Source organism: Sinocyclocheilus anshuiensis, unplaced genomic scaffold (assembly GCF_001515605.1).
Source record: "Sinocyclocheilus anshuiensis isolate Anshui unplaced genomic scaffold, SAMN03320099.WGS_v1.1 scaffold332, whole genome shotgun sequence".
NCBI lineage: Eukaryota > Metazoa > Chordata > Actinopteri > Cypriniformes > Cyprinidae > Sinocyclocheilus > Sinocyclocheilus anshuiensis.
The window spans coordinates 1,552,702-1,569,362 of record NW_015554181.1 but is presented as its reverse complement, the minus strand read 5'-3'; the positions used below and the strand labels follow the sequence as shown (position 1 = coordinate 1,569,362).

Here is a 16,661-nt window from a genome sequence, read left to right as displayed (position 1 = left end):
CTTTCATAAACTTGCATTTGTGGATCAAATATTCTGCAAGCAAAATAATGAAGTTGCATAGAAAGTAAACATTTCCATATTGCTTCTCACAAGTGAAAGATCCAAACAAAACAAAGCTCAAAGTCATTGTGTATGAAGTTTACAACGAACTGGCAAATGCCTTGCCAAAGTTTTCTTGAATGAACACAATGCCAAAAAAGATGCAAGACAGTTTCTGGTTGTGAGTCACAGAACGTACAGTTCACATCTGTGCTTAATTAGAATTTTGACACAATAAAGGTTTTAACAGGATAGTATTGCTGAATAACCTAAGCTTGTGTTTCAGGAACGCCAGCTGCAGTTCTCCTGCTCACCTGCGGGGGCGCCTGCTCGTGTTTCTGTCCGAGCAGGAGCTGCTGGACTCCTGTCGTTACTGGCTGTGTAATCTGGCTCTGGCCTCTCAGATCAGCCTCTTCATCTTCATCACTGTGCAGGTGCTCCTGCTGGCCTCTGTCATCCTCTTCCTCCTGCGGTTTGAGCTGCTCAGCCGAGAGGTGCGGCACGACGCAGAGTAATGAATGCGTCATGTTAAAAGACAGGAGCCTTTAGGACGAGACGGTCACAAACCAGAGCAAAACAAACAACTGTGTTCAGTTTCATTTATCATATTACATTTTCCTTTTAAAGTTATCTGCTTTTTAATGCTTTTTTGCATACATTTTCCAGGCATGCAATAAAAATGCTGCATGCAGTTTAGACAACCAATGGTAATGTTTACTGTAAAAATCATCCTAATTGGGGAAAATAAGGAATAAATGCCTTTCTTTTGTACTTTCTTTGCAAAAAATTACCCTCTTTTGTAAACTTGATCCAATGGTCACAATGAATTAAAAACAATTTTGGTGCATATTTACAGGTGCATGTGTATGTGTTCTTGTTATTCATATCCTTTTCTTTTTATTGCTTCAATAAAAACAAAAACACACAAAAGCACAAAAACAAAGCGCAATATTACATTATTATTATTATTATTATTATCATCATCATCATCCCTTTTATTGTTGCTATACTTAAAGGGGTGGGTGTTTTTTTTCTAGGCTTGATTGTGTTTATGGGGTGCAGTCTAACGTGTGTTAATGCTTCGTTTGTTAAAAAACTCATTATTTTTCACATAATTTACCTTTATTCCACACCTCTCTGTCCCTTTCAGCATATTAGAATGATTTCTGAAGGATCATGTGACTCTGAAGACTGGAGTAATGATGCTGAAAAATCAGCTTTGCTTCACAGGAATCAATTACATTTGAATGTATATTAAAATAGAAAAACGTTATTTTACATCATAATAATATTTCACAATATTACATGTTTTCCTGTATTTTTGATCAAATAAATGCAGCCTTGATGAGCAGAAGAAACTCCTGTAAAAAAACATTAAAAATCGTTCTGATCCCAAACTTAGTTATATTATTTTTATTATTATTTTATATTATTATTATATATATATTATATTATATTATATCAGGTTTTGAAATGTTTCTCGCTGTGAAAATTCAGTTTTGACCGCAGGGAAACAGCACATAAATGTAGATAATGATGATGATTTATAAACTGATAAATAGATGAAAGAACAAATATGATCACTTCACTTGAAGTATTCTTAATACATTAATTATGCCTTGTAAATTATGCCTTGTAATGCACCTTATAATGCATTACATGATCTCATTAATAATTGTAACTGCAGTTTGAATGCATTATAATACTCTATTTGACAACTTTAGAAAGTATAATGTATTAAAACACGTAATGAGAATGGAATCTGCAAATATTAAAATGCATTTGAATTTTGGATCATAATTATGTATGAAGATGCACACATACGTTATGAATACCTATTGTACATAAAGGCGATGTTACCATGTTCTCATTTGGATTTGAATCGTTTTGGTTTGATTCACATAGATCCGATTCAGTTCACTCGTAAACTCTGTTTTTGCCGTTCCTAATAATGTTATCGATTGGCTGTTGGTTTTGGATTCGGGGTATAATTCTTCATGTGAATTGCGGGAGGCTCGTCTGAAGTTGCCGATCCTGGCGGAGGAGCAGGTCATCATGGAGGCGGTGAGGGAAAAACAGTGTGTGGTGTTGTGTGGAGAGACGGGCAGCGGTAACGGCATACGCCAGGTAATGTCAACCGACGAGCCCTTGCCTGTATGTGAGCTGTGCCGTCTGTCTCTCATTGTTTGCTTCTCTGTTTCTCAGCTCTGGTGGCATTATTGGTGTGACGGAGCCCAGGAGAGTGGCGGCGATCAGCATGTCTCACTGTGTTGCCACAGAGATGAATTTACCCAGCGGGTATGAAAGAAATCAGCTACTTGTGGACATACAGTGATGTTAGCTCGGTTAAAAGGTGTTGTTAGGCTCGACATGACCATATCAAACATATTAAAATCACTGTGCCAAACAGCCTTGAGTAGCCTATTGCTTGTATAATAACAGATTATATTGTTAAATATATGATCAGACTCAATATAGACAGATTATTGTTATTTCTATTAATAATCATCATTATTATCGCAATTATTCATTAATCTAAAGTTACGTTGCAAATATTCAGACTTGGCACATATATAATTCAACACAAGTTTATGCATTTTTCATCTGAGCATGAGTCATATTGAGACTTTAGTCTTTGCAACTTTACAGATCTTCTTTATGCACCAAGAGCTTGTAACACTCCAAAGAGAAAGGAAAAATTGAAATCGCATCATATGACCCCTTTAAAACCATTTTTTAGCTGCTGGAAATACTAGTGTTCTAATAATTTTGGTCACCACTGCTGCTTGTTTGATGATGCATCTGCTTTCTCTTAATGTCCCTGTCATGATGCATGTTTTTGCAGGATTTCCTGCTGCAGAAATACAGCGTGATCATCATAGATGAAGCTCATGAGCGCAGCGTTTACACTGATATCCTCATCGGCCTCTTGTCACGCATCGTCCCACTCCGCAACAAGGTAACACACATGAACATCAGGTTAAAGCTGTGTGGTTGGCATGTTTATAATGCGATCTGTGATTCACAGAAAGGCTTACCCATGAAGCTGATCATCATGTCGGCAACGCTGCGTTTGGAGGACTTCACTGAGAACAAGAGACTCTTCCGAACTCCTCCACCGGTTATCAAGGTGTCTGATTTGTTTACATTATTCTTATTGTTCATGTCATTATCACACGTCACGTTGGCATGAAGTAGGGTCCTATAAAAATCTGTATTTTTTCCCAAATTGCATGGTACTTTTTTTTTTTTCAAATTCAGTTGTTTAAAGCTGCAGTCCGTAACTTTTGGCGCTCTAGCGGTTAATAAACAGAACTGCGTGCGTCTTGAGGAAGAACATTGTATCCGGAGCTACTTCTCTCTGTTTTTGTCTATGAGGAATCACGCAGGTACTGGGCTACTCCGCAGCGGTACCTACCCGAACCAGTCTAAAATAATCCGCATATAAACACGTATTATAGGTGTACCGTAGTGATTCAGGACAAGCCAAAAACACAGTTTGGAAAATGGATTCATGGTGTACTCTTTTATTATATACATTTTGTAAATTTTGAACACAAAAAAGTTATGGACTGCAGCTTTAATATTTATTTTAATTTGAGTAATTTTAGTAATCAAAAAGTATAACTGAAATCATGAAACTTATACAGTTTAACAACAATTGATTAATAGTTGATGAATTCCGTTTTTCCCTCGTTTTTATTTCTTTATTTTTCTTCGTTTTTATTTATGTCTGTTGAAATTTTTCTGGATTCAGTTTTTTCCATTTTTATATTTCTGGATTCCATTTTAATTGTTAAATGTAATTGTAATCAAAACACATGTCTAATTATTGAAAATAACGAATCAATTTAACCACAATTTACACAAGTTTAACAAAAATTTAATTTTTAGGCACCTATGCAATCCGTTTCATGTTTTCCCAAATTCCATTTTGTGTTCCTCAAATTCAGAGTTTTCCATTTGAAGTTTCTTGGATTCCATATGCTAAATTATGAATAATCAAAAAGCATGTCTAAAACTTAATAAAAAATAATTTATTGCAATAATTATTACAACTATATAATTTTTTTACAATTATAGAATCCTATGAAATGTATTATTTTTTCTGAAATTCTGTCTGTTTTAATTTTTCTGGATGTATGATTTAATACAAATGTATAATCAAAAACGGTAGTAAACTAATTAAGGCATCAGGTGTGTATTCTGCAGATTACGATAAATTAAACATATTTAAACATCAGGAAATGTTCTGTAGGTCATCAAACTAAATCATCTGTGACTTTCTTAATTGGAAGTTTAGTTTAAAAATAAAAATCAACCTAAAAATTGAAAAGTTGTTTTTAGGTCGTCACCAAAAAAAATAAAAACAACTCTGAAATGTTCTGGGAATGTTATTTTATGCTTGTAAAAAAAGAACTTTAAACAATATTCTTGGAACATTATTATGGAATTCCCAACAAACACTATCAGGAACCAAAGTCAAGTCAAATCACCTTTATTTATATAGCGCTTTTAACTATGCAGATTGTGTCAAAGCAACTGTACAGCATTAATTAGGAAAATAGTGTGTCAATAATGCAAAGTGACAATAGTAAACACTCATTTTTCAGTTAAAGGCAGATCATCATTGAATTCAGTGATGTCATCATCCAGCTCAGTTCAGTTTAAATAGTATCTGTGCAATAAAGTCGACAATATCGCACACAAATTAAGTGTCCCCAGCTAAGCAAGCCAGAGGCGACAGCGGCAAGGAACCAAAACTCCATTGGTGACAGAATGGAGAAAAAACCTTGGGAGAAACCAGGCTCAGTTGGGGGGCCAGTTCTCCTCTGGCCAGACGGACCAGCAGGTTGATCCATGCTGCAGCAAAGTTAGATTGTGCAGAGGACTCAACTGGTTCCTGTGGTCTTGTCCCGGTGGCCGTCTAGGAGACAAGGTCTTCACTGGGGATCTGTCTCTGGGGCTCATCTAGTTGTCCTGAATACTGAATACCAACTACTAATATTAGGAGAACGTTCTGTTTAAGACACTTTTATATGCAGATAACTTCTGTTATGATCAAGAAAAATAGTGTTGTCAAATATGTATATGTGTGTATATAGGTGGAGGCCCGTCAGTTTGCGGTCACGGTTCATTTTAATAAACGCACACCAGTGGACGACTACACTGGAGAAGCTTTCCGTAAGAGCTGCAAGATTCACCGCATGCTGCCGCCAGGTCGCTTAAACACACATAGTAGCAAAGATAAATGATATGCACAGATGCATGCATGAATGCAGGGGTCTAAACATGTGTGTTGTTATAGGTGGCATTCTGGTGTTTCTGACGGGTCAAGCGGAGGTTCATTCTGTGTGTCGCAGACTGAGGAAGGCTTTCCTCAGTCTGCGCAGACCCACCAGACCCCCCCCTTACAGACCCCACCAAAAGCACACAGGTACACAGACACATCTCACACAGCAATGTTATGCTTAACTAAAAAAAATCACTCTATTGAGGAATCGCTAAGTAGCTATTAAAAACCACATACACGGTACATTGTCTTTTTTGTATCTAAATGTTAGTTAAAATCCCTTAAAAGGTTAAGCAGCCATCCCAAATATTAAAAACTGAAGTGTGTGTTCTTTCAGATTCAATTGAAACAGAAGAAGATCTGAAGAAGTCAAAAAGAGCAAAGAAAAAGAAGAACGTGGTATGATGACACTCATCCCAGCTAACAAACATTTATTCTAAGAAGGTTTTGCTTACGTTTCTATTAAGTTATGAATACATTATTTCTGAATTTTCTTTGAACGTTTAAAAACATCCAGTTTTTTAAATGTTTGAAGGGTTTTTGTTTGTTATGCAAACGTTAAAGGAACATTCCGTTCGCGAACATTTTGCAAACATTGTGGGAGCGTTAGTTTTGAATGCTCTCTGAATGTTCTGAAACCAGTACTAACATTTAAAAAATATATCCAACTAAAATATTTCAGGAATAAAACACTCTTTTGTCTTGTGCTAACGTTTTGAGAACATTATTAAAGACCAGATAACTTTGAATAAATGTTTGGTCATAGAATGTTTCCAGAATGTTCTGAGAACGTTCCCTGTTAGCTGGGTTTGTGTGGTACTTTTTGGCCTGTCATGTGTGTCTCTTCTCTCTCTCTGGTTGATCCGAATTGATTGTAAACACTTTACAGTAAAGGTGTTATTTGTTAACATTGTGTACAATGAACTAACACTAAACAATACAGCATTTAACATTTACTCATGCATTTTTGAAAGTTCTGGTATCTGTAAAGTATCTGTTAATGTTAGTGAATGCACTGTGAACTAACATAAACAAACAATGAACAATGGTATTTTTATTATCTAACATTAACAAGGATTAATAAATGCTGTAATAATATTCCGCTCATTTCTATTTTAAAATGATAAATGAAAATGAAGTGGTGTAGTCAATAGGGTTGCAAAGGGGTGGAAAAGTTCCGGAAACATTCCAAAAATCCCTGGAATATTCCAAAAAATCCTGGAAAGTTTCAGAAATTTACTGGACATTTTCCACCTTTTTGCAACCCTAGTAGTCAATAATGTAGCATACTACTAGTTGAAACATTGCTACATATTATTTGACGGACTATTTATTAAAACAGTATGCAGTGTCCAGTATATTTTGTGCAAGAAGTGTGCTGTTTACTCAACACGGTTCTGATCTCCGTTTCAGTCGCTCCCAAAGATTAATCTGGACAATTACTCGGCTCTGCCTGTGGACGAGGGTGATGAGGATCGTCAGGCCGGAATTGATGAGGATGATAATGAGGGTTCAGACCTGGAGCTGGAGCTAGGAGATCATCCGGACGCCGATAATGGTGAGAGACTCGGTGATAGATATGCAGGTGTGTTTCATCTGTGCTTGACTGGATGTGTGTTAATGTGTGTGTGTTTGCTGTGTTCAGAGGAGAAGGCCGACCCGTCCATCCCGCTGTATGTGCTTCCTCTCTACTCTCTGTTGGCACCTGTGCAGCAGGCAAAGGTATGCGCCTTACTTTAGTGGCCTGGAGTAACAGAGTCCAATAAGTGTTTTCCACACTTAATTTACTTTATTACAGTACAATAGAACAATAGAAAGTATTTAATATTATAGTATAAATTAATATAATTTTCTGTAATTAATAATATAATACTATATATATATATATATATCAACTATATATATATAATTTACGTTAACATTACACAATAGAAACTACATTATACTATAATGTAAATAAATTTTCTGTAATATAAATAATTTTTAATATTTGAAACGGTTTAATGTTATTGGATCATGGAAAAATGAACATCCACAGCCAATTTTGGAGTACAATTTTATTTTATTTTAATTTAATTTAATTTAATTTAATTTTATTTATATTTACATTTTATCCAAGGATTTAGTCTGATCATGTCTCTTTATAAATAATCAACAAGAGCTTTTGAACTACTTTCTATTTTCTGACATTTTGAAAATTTTTTCCAAATTCAGAATTTTATGTCGACTTACTCATTTTTGTAAACTGTAGTTTTAATTATTAAGCTCTGAATTGAGTGAATTACAGAACCAAATTCAACATTTATAAAGATAAATAAATAAACATAATCAATATGGATGATAATGAATTAATATCTATCGATGAATAATAGTAAAATGCTGCCAGATGTACTAGCATTAGATGGACCTCAACCCTCAGACATGTAAAAATGAAAACATTTGTGACAGTTATTGTAGTATTCAGCTCGTTTAGTTGTGTTGTGTGTTCAGGTTTTCCGTCCTCCTCCCGCTGTGCGTCGTTGCGACTAACGTGGACGAGACGTCTCTGACGATCCCCGGCATCAAGTATGTAGTGGACTGCGGTCGTGTGAAGAAGAGGTTTTATGACAGAGTGACGGGCGTCTCCTCCTTTAAGGTTACCTGGATCTCACAGGCCTCAGCCAATCAGAGGGCAGGAAGGGCAGGCAGAACGGAGCCGGGTCACTGCTATAGGTCAGAATCTGACCATTGTTGTATTCTGGAGGAATCTAAATGAGAGGAAGATCTTGTGGTGTTAAAGTGATGTGATATTTGTGTATGTGTGCGTAGGCTCTACTCGTCTGCTGTGTTCGGCGATTTCAGTTTGTTTTCGGAGGCTGAAATCACACGGCGTCCCGTCGATGACCTCGTCCTTCAGATGAAAGATCTCAACATTGAAAAGGTTTCCTTTCATCATGTGATAATCACACAAGAACTATTACATCCAAGCATGACAGGTTTGGGTTTGGTCTTATTTATTTATTTAGCGTGTGTTTAGGTTGTGAATTTCCCGTTCCCGACTCCTCCCTCATCCGAGGCGCTGATCTCTGCCGAACAGCTCCTGATCTCTCTGGGAGCGCTGGAGGAACCGCCTCGATGCGGACGGCACGGACCTTCTCTCCTCTCTTTTATTCATCCGTCACACTTTCCTCTAACTGATCCATTTTATGTGCTGAAAGTGAAGTAAAAGGAAATTTAAACAAGCAATTAGACTAAAAATATACACTGGTATATGAAAATACCCAATTAAAAACATGTTTTTAAATATGCACATGTGATATAAACTCACAGAAATGTCACAGCCTTTCTGTTTAGCGGTAAATGTGATTAACTCAAAAATGTAAAATACTGACATTATGCGGTTTCTTAATAAAATCGCACATATTTGCAAAATATTTAAAAGGTGATATAAACTATTTCTTAAAGTTTTTATTAATACTTTGAATTCATTTTTATTTTTACATTTTCAGTTTTGATTTTGATTTTAGTATTATTAATTTAGCTGAAGTTTTAGTAATTTAGTTGTGTGTTTTTGCCATTTTTATTAGTTTTAAAATATGTCCATATAGTTTTTCTTAATTTTTATTCCAGTTTTGGTTTTAGTTATTTTAGTTAAACTAAATGTAAATGAGAAATAATTGCAAATAGATGAAAAAATAGTTTTTATTTTATTTATTAGTTAATATTTAAGTAACACATTTTGTTGTTGTTTTAGTCTTATTTGTAGTTTTAGTTACTATAATAACCCTGATTTAGACCCGATCAGTGTAGCTGTAAACTTTTTTTTTGATCTTTTCATGTATAAAAATGTAAAATATGTATATTATGTAGTTATTAAATATGTACCTATTTGCATATTATTATATAGATATTGTATAATTAAAACACATTTCAATATTTATATTGTAATGTTTTCAAAATCGTTCATAAACACATTCCTATGAACTATAGTAACTATAAGTAATGATAACAAAAATGATTTTCCAACAAAACCCTGACAGTCAACTGTAATATCATTTAAATTTAGTGCTTTTTACCTATTAAAAATTGTGATAGTTGCAAAGTATTTCAGAACGTTCAGATCCAGATCATCATTTGTGTCTTGTCTTAGCTTCGTTTTTAGTGTCTTTCATTGGTTGGTTCTTTCTTAACCAGTTTCTCTCTCTCTGTTGTAGTTTGGGTGAGATGGAGAGGGCGCGTCTGTCGTGCCCCATAACTCCATTGGGCCGCGCAATGGCCGCGTTTCCCGTAGCACCGCGGTATGCTAAGATGCTGGCGCTGGGCCGTCAGCAGGGCTGTATGCCGTATATCATCACTATAGTGGCAGCCATGACCGTCAGAGAGATCTTTGAGGAATACGACAGGTCATTCAAATAACACATGCACATTCATTCACTTCAGAAGAAACATTAGGAAACTGTAGCGCTCACTCTGTCTCTCTCTGGGTTTCTCAGGCCTGCGGGCAGCGAGGAGGAGAGCACTAAGATGGCAGGGAAGAAAGCCAGATGTGTTCAGATGAGGAGGTTATGGGCTGGTCAAGGACAGTCGCTTCAGCTGGGAGATCTGATGGTTCTGCTGGGTATGAGTTTGATTGCGATGATCGATGTTGATGTCAAATGTTCAGACATTCAGGTCTAATGTGAAAACTCCTTAAGATTTATATTGGCTGAAACCTTTCCTCTACCAGTGTTATTTTAGTATTATTTATATACTATTATAGTATTTATTCATATTTTGAATTAGCTTATTTATTTATTTTATGTTTTCAGTTTTAATTTTTAGTTTAAGTCTTAGTAATGTTGTGTACTTTGTCTTTTTATTATTATTATTATTATTACTTTGATATTTCTAATAAATTTTTATTTCAGTTTTAGTTTTAGTAATTTTAGTACTTCAACTTAAAATTATTAATTTCAGTCAGCTGCAGTGCTATTTTAGTATCATTGAGATACTAAAATAGAGTTTAAAAAATATTTTGAATTAGTTTTTATTTTGTATTTTCCTTCAATTAAAGTTTTTTAAATTTTTGCTGTGTTTTTTGTATTTTTATTCGTTTTTTTTAATTATTAGTTTGTTTAATTTTTTTATCATTTTTATTTCAGTTTTTGTTCATTTAGCACATCAAGTTAAACTAAATGAAAATGAGAAATGTTACTTTGGCAACTAGCTGAAATAATATAATAGCTGAAATTATTAAGTTTATAGTAAATATACATTATTATTATTATTATTTAATTTCTGTTTATTTTATTTTAAATAACACTTTTTTTTATTATTTTAGTTTTCATTAATTAATTTACTCTTTTTTTCATGCAATATTTATATGTAATTTTTTTGTTTCAATGAATAAAAATTATTTTTAATAGTTTTAGTTAACAATATCAACAGTGTCTTATAGTGGTCAACTGATAGATTTTTAATGTTATCTATATTTTATTTTTATTTTAATGTTTTTAATGTTGTGGCCATTGGCCGATATATACGATATCACTATTTAATTGAAAGATAGTAATTAACATACATGCCAATCACTGCAATCAAATGCATATTTATTTTACATAATATTTACTAAAATAATTGGAAATGAATCATTTGAAAATGAATAAATAGTTTGATCTTAATAAAAAATAAACACCTTTATACTGTAGATAGATAGCAACTTCCTAGTTCTGTAATTGCTATTATAGTATTTTTCACGAATGTAGACATTGCTAAAAACATAAACACTAAAAGTGCACTTTGGGAATCTAGTAAACCTGTGCATACTAGGAATCTTTTTTTTTTTCGAATAAAGACTAGGTAATGTTAATTTTAAATACATTACCTAATGAATATGACATGTATTATGTAATAAAATTAGTGCGGTCAAATGATTAATTGCATCTAAAATAAGTGTGTGTACTTTGTATATCTATTATGTATATATATATAAATACACACACATGCATGCATATATTTAAGAAAAATATGTTATGCTTGTATATGAAATATATTTATACATGATATAAATATATACATGTACATACATGTAAATATTTTCAAAATATATACTGTATATGTGTGCAAAATAACAGTCAAAAAAAAAACAAAAAACGTATTGGTCATTGCTGATCATTTAAAAATGCCAAATCTTCTATGCATGTTTCTGTCATTAGCTTGTGTGTTTTTTTTGTGTAAATGTTGGGATGTTGATGGTTGTTCAGGGGCTGTTGGTGCTTGTGAATTTGCGGGCTGCCCTCAGCAGTTCTGTGAGGAAAACGGGCTTCGGTACAAAGCCATGCTGGAAATCCAAAGACTACGAGAACAGCTGACCAGTGCAGGTACATACATGAAGATCCACGTGTTTTTTCTGTTCAGTGATTACTTTGTGTCTGTGCCTGCCTGTATATGATTGAACCGTCTCTCTGTCTGTCTCAGTGAATGCCGTGTGTATACATGGATAATAAGATGGCTCCTCCGACAGAGTCTCAGGTGCTGTGTTTACGGCAGATCGTACTGGCGGGTTTAGGAGATCACATCACCAGACGAGTGCAGGCCGAGGAGCTGCTCGACCCCAAATGGAGGAATGGCTACAAGGTTCCTGGAAGATTGCTTCTGATGTTGCTGTTGAATCTCACAGAAGTATGTGTGTGTTACAGACCCCTCTGCTGGATGATCCAGTGTTCATTCACCCATCATCTGCCCTTCATAAGACACTTCCAGAGTTTGTGGTTTATCAGGAAATCATGGAGACCACCAAGATGTACATGAGAGGTGTGTGTGTGTGTTTATATGCGAAATCAGTGCATTTCTATACATCGCCCTTTAAATGCACTTTTCATAAATAAGGTTTTGTGTCTCAGAAACAGATAAAAAAAATTGTGGAAAATCTCATGGCTGGTATAAACTTTAAACTGTTGTATGATAATTGGTTAATAATTAGGTAAGTTAATAATAACAATTTATTAAGTTTATTTATTTAATAGTTTCATTATTGTAATATTTAGGCTTTCAATCAGAAGTGGACATGGACTCATATAGTGGACCAAAAAATAGAAATAGAAAATTGAAAATAGAGAAAAAATAGACCAAAATAGTTTACATTGTACCCAGTGCAATATTTGTTAACAAATTAATCATGCATTTTATCTACATTTTATATTTTATCTTTTATTGACATGTTCTGTGTAAATAAATGACTTAAGGTGTCTTTGTGTTATACTTACAATAGAAGTGACATAAAACAATTAAGACTTATTAATGAAATGTATCACGTTTTCCACAAAAATATTAAGTAGCACAACTGTTTTTAACATTGATAATCAGAAATGTTTGTTGAGCAGCAAATCAGCATATTAGAATGATTTCTGAAGGATCATGTGACACTGAAGACTGGTGGAATGATGCTGAAAAAATTACATTTTACACATTATATTCAAATAGAATATAAATGTTTCTTGCAGGCGTTTGTGCCGTTCAGGCTGAATGGATTCCGAAGCTCCTCCCACAATACTGTCACTTCAGTGCTCCGGAGGAAAGCCCCGCCCCCTGGTTCTGCCCACTGAGCGGCCGAGTGAAGTGTCACCAGCAGAGCACCTTCTGTAAGAGCTGCTGTCTGTCCTCCTGTCCTCAGCCAGAGTTCAAAGCCAGCTCTAGTTTGTTAGTGCCGCGGTGTGTGTGTGTGTGTGTGTAATTACAGTCACATGATGTGGGTGTTAGTCTGAGTGTGGGTGTGTCTCTCTCTGCTGACAGAGTCAGTTGGAAGCTTCCTGCCATTGAGATGGATTACCCAGAGGGCCTTGAGCGTTACAAACTGTTTGCAATGTTTTTCCTGGAAGGCCAGGTGACATTTATGAGTGTGTGTGGGTGTGTGTAAATGTGGGTGTGAAACCAAAACAAGATGGAAATGTCAGTTATTCGCTCTACCAGTTTAAAACCATGGCAAATTTGGTCATTATGAAAAAAACAAAACAATGTAATGACCATAATCACGATAATGATGACTGAGTGTATATTTATCCTAATTATTACACGGCTACTTACAAAATAAATCCATTACCGTTTAATAAATCTCTTCTGCTCACCAAGGCTGCATTTATTTGATCAAAAATACAGTAAAATCACCAATATTGTAAAATATTTTTTAGTTGTAAAATAAATGTTTTCTATTTGAATGCTTTTTAAAATGTAATTTATTCCTGTGATCAAAGCTGAATTTTCAGCATCATTACTCCAGTCTTCAGTGTCACATGATCCTTCAGAAATCATTGTAATATGCTGATTTGCTGCTCGAGAAACATTTCTGATTATTAGTGATGTTTAAAACAGTTGGCCTGCTTCATATTTTTTTGGAAACTTTGATACATTGAATTTGTCAGGATTCTTTGATGAATAGAACGTTTAAAAGATCAGCATTTATTTGAAATTGGAATCTTTTGTAACATTATAAATGTCTTTACTGGCTCTTTTGATCAAGTTAATGCATCTTTGCTAAATAAGAGTATTCATTTCTATCAGTCAAAAAAAAAAAATCTTACTGACCCAAAACTTTAAACAGCAGTTTAAATACATAAACTGAAATATACCATATTCATGATTCATGATACCATATTCATAATCCGTGGTGTTGCTGCAGAAAGTGATGTATGAACTTATTCTTAGCTGAATTTCTGCAGGTTTGTCCCAAGATTCAACAGTTCAGCAAATGTTTACTGTCGTCACCCTCCACCATGCTGAAGACGTGGGCCAAGTAAGATCTAATACACACTTTAACTTTTGTTCGGAGTGGAAATACTTATTGTTGAATAATCTCAGGCTGCAGCCGCGGACTGAAGCTCTCCTGACGGCGCTGGTGGCAGAGAAAGTTGACAACAGAACGTCTTTAGAAGCTGCATGGAAGAAAGATGAAAAATGTAAGTTGCTATGCATAAATGATTCAGGTTCTTTCTTGTGGTCATTTAGTGGAAAACCATGTGGGGATTGATTTTACTGTATTACAGACCATGCAATGCAAAGCTGTCACGATACACTAGCATTCAAACGTTTAGGGTCAGTAAGAATTTTTTTTGAATGAAATTTATACTTCTATTCAGCAAGGATGCATTACATTGATCAAAAGTTACAGTGAAGGCATTTATAATGTTACAAAAGGTATATATTTTAGTTAATAAGAAATGTTTCTTGATCAGAAAGTCAGCATATTAGAATGATTTCTGAAGATCATGTGACACTGAAGACTGGAGGAATGATGCTGAAAATTCAGCTTTGATCACAGAAATAAATTACATTTTACAATATATTCAAATAGGACATTATGGAAGCCTGTTTAAAAAAATAATAATGAAAAAATATAAAAGGTAATTGCACGTTTATGTTTTGCAATGCTGAGTTTTTTCCTTGCAATTCTGAGAAAATAAGTCAGAATTGTGACATATAAACTCACAACGGCAAGAAGAAAATACTTTTTTCTTTGAGTTTTTTGACATTTTTTATTCTGAATTCTGAGTTTACATCACAGAATTCTTTTTTTTTTTATTATAAAAAAATAAAAGTAATTTGAATCTTCAGAAATGAGAAACAAAGTCTGAATTGTTAGATATAAACTCAGAATTGCAAGAAAAAACTGTCAGATAAAACGTCGCAATTACCTTTATTTTCCATAGAAAATCATTTTTTAAGTCATACAATTTTACAATATTATTATTGTTTTTGCTGTATTTTGCCTTTGTGAGCATAAGAGACTTCTTTCAAAAACATAAAAAAATCTAAATTTTTGAATGGACAAACATGCAAAAAAATAAGAAATCAGGAAGGGGGCCAACACTTTTTCACACCACTGTATACTGAATCAAAATGCTGATAAATATCAGAATTTATATTTTTAGCTCTGACAGAAATACATTTTTATGAAATCCGAAGTGTGGAAAGAGACAAAAAATGGCTTTATTTCCCTCTTTTAGATCTGCTGTCAGCGTGTTGTCAGTGGATCCCAGAGTCTCTTCATGCAGAGGTCAGTAAAGTCTGGCCACCGATCTGACACACGGACACACAGTGACCTCTGACCTGTCTGACCAGCACAGGCCTTTTAATCTGAGACGCTGCAGGACATGCGTGCTGTAAGACATTTAATGAACAGGATCTTCCTGCTTGTGCTTCATTCTCTGACATCACACGGATGGATTCCTCTGAAAGCCTGTGGACAGATGAAGACTTCCAGTGTAAAACGATGGCAAGATCTCACGCCGCATCTGCAGTGCACTGCAAACTGGACTTTTGTAAACCTTTTGTAAACCTCTTCAGATCAGAACACCAGAGCAAATACATTTCTTTGTCTTTAAACAACCTTGTGTCTCCATACTGTCTGTTCTGGCCTTTAACACACTAACAGCAGTGAGCATCACTATTGCTATTGAGGATAGTGTTAGTGATGTCTTCAAACCTCTAACAGTATTAGAGTTGAGCGTGTGCGTCGTCCTGCAGCGTTTTGCTCCAGATATTAATGATTTCTTGTTGAAGTGTGCTGGTGCTTTACTAAGTGATCAGACGTACCATCTTCACCTGCTGGACCACAAAATAGGTTGGAAAAAAAACAATAGTTGATGGTAGTTCCATAATATGGATAAAATACTATAGAAGTCAGTAGCCACCGTCAACTGTCTGGTTACCAACATTCTTAAAAATATCTTCAACAGAAGAAAGAAACTCATACAGGCTTGGAACAAGTGGAGGGTTGAGTAAACAATGAGAGATTTTTCATTTTTAGGTTAATTATCTCTGTAAAGAATAAACCTGAGCCATAGATACTTGATAGAGGACTCTTTTGACCCTAGAAACGCACTAAAAGTCACACAGGATCACTTTAGTAACATGAAGAAACATCTTGTCAACCTCACGTTTTTCATTAATTTTTGGTTTCAAAAACTGTTTACTGTTAACTTTATTTTACAGGTTTTTTTCTGTAGCGTTTTTACAATATTTCACCATTAAGATTGCATACATTTTTTTACAGTGTACTATACATTTCAATAACTCATTTCATTTCTACAAAATTATTTTTGCGACAGTGAAATATTTATTTTTATTACTATTTTTTTTAAAAACCTCTATTCCATTGTGTAAGATATTTAAAAAAATGTAATTTTTTCCCTTTGATTTTCCCTTGAAGAAAATGAAACCTATTTTTAGCATCAATTTCATGACAATTATATGCATAATTTATCATATATATATATATATAATGTGTATATATACAATAGTCAACATTTGAAGTGGATCAAAAAAAGTTCATCAAAGTTGTCCTAAGACAAGAACACATTTTGGTTATATATATATA

General features: G+C 34.3%; 2 protein-coding genes and 1 pseudogene across 5 annotated transcripts in view; all 3 read left to right on the top strand.

Moving 5' to 3' along the window:
• The window catches only part of LOC107671026 (platelet glycoprotein Ib beta chain-like), a 6,313-nt gene extending 5,345 nt beyond the window's left edge, over positions 1-968 (top strand). For all 4 annotated transcript variants that reach the window (XM_016463857.1, XM_016463854.1, XM_016463853.1 and 1 more), the window contains exon 4: positions 326-968. In XM_016463857.1, coding sequence (XP_016319343.1) covers positions 326-554 — 229 coding nt within the window. In that variant the 3' untranslated portion in view covers positions 555-968. The remainder of the gene's footprint in view (positions 1-325) is intronic.
• An 883-nt stretch (positions 969-1,851) lies between these two features.
• Positions 1,852-15,637, top strand: LOC107670980 (probable ATP-dependent RNA helicase DHX37; annotated as a pseudogene).
• Positions 15,504-16,661, top strand: part of LOC107670979 (clustered mitochondria protein homolog) — a 17,906-nt gene continuing 16,748 nt past the window's right edge. The window contains exon 1 of the mRNA XM_016463795.1: positions 15,504-15,614. Coding sequence (XP_016319281.1) covers positions 15,504-15,614 — 111 coding nt within the window. The remainder of the gene's footprint in view (positions 15,615-16,661) is intronic.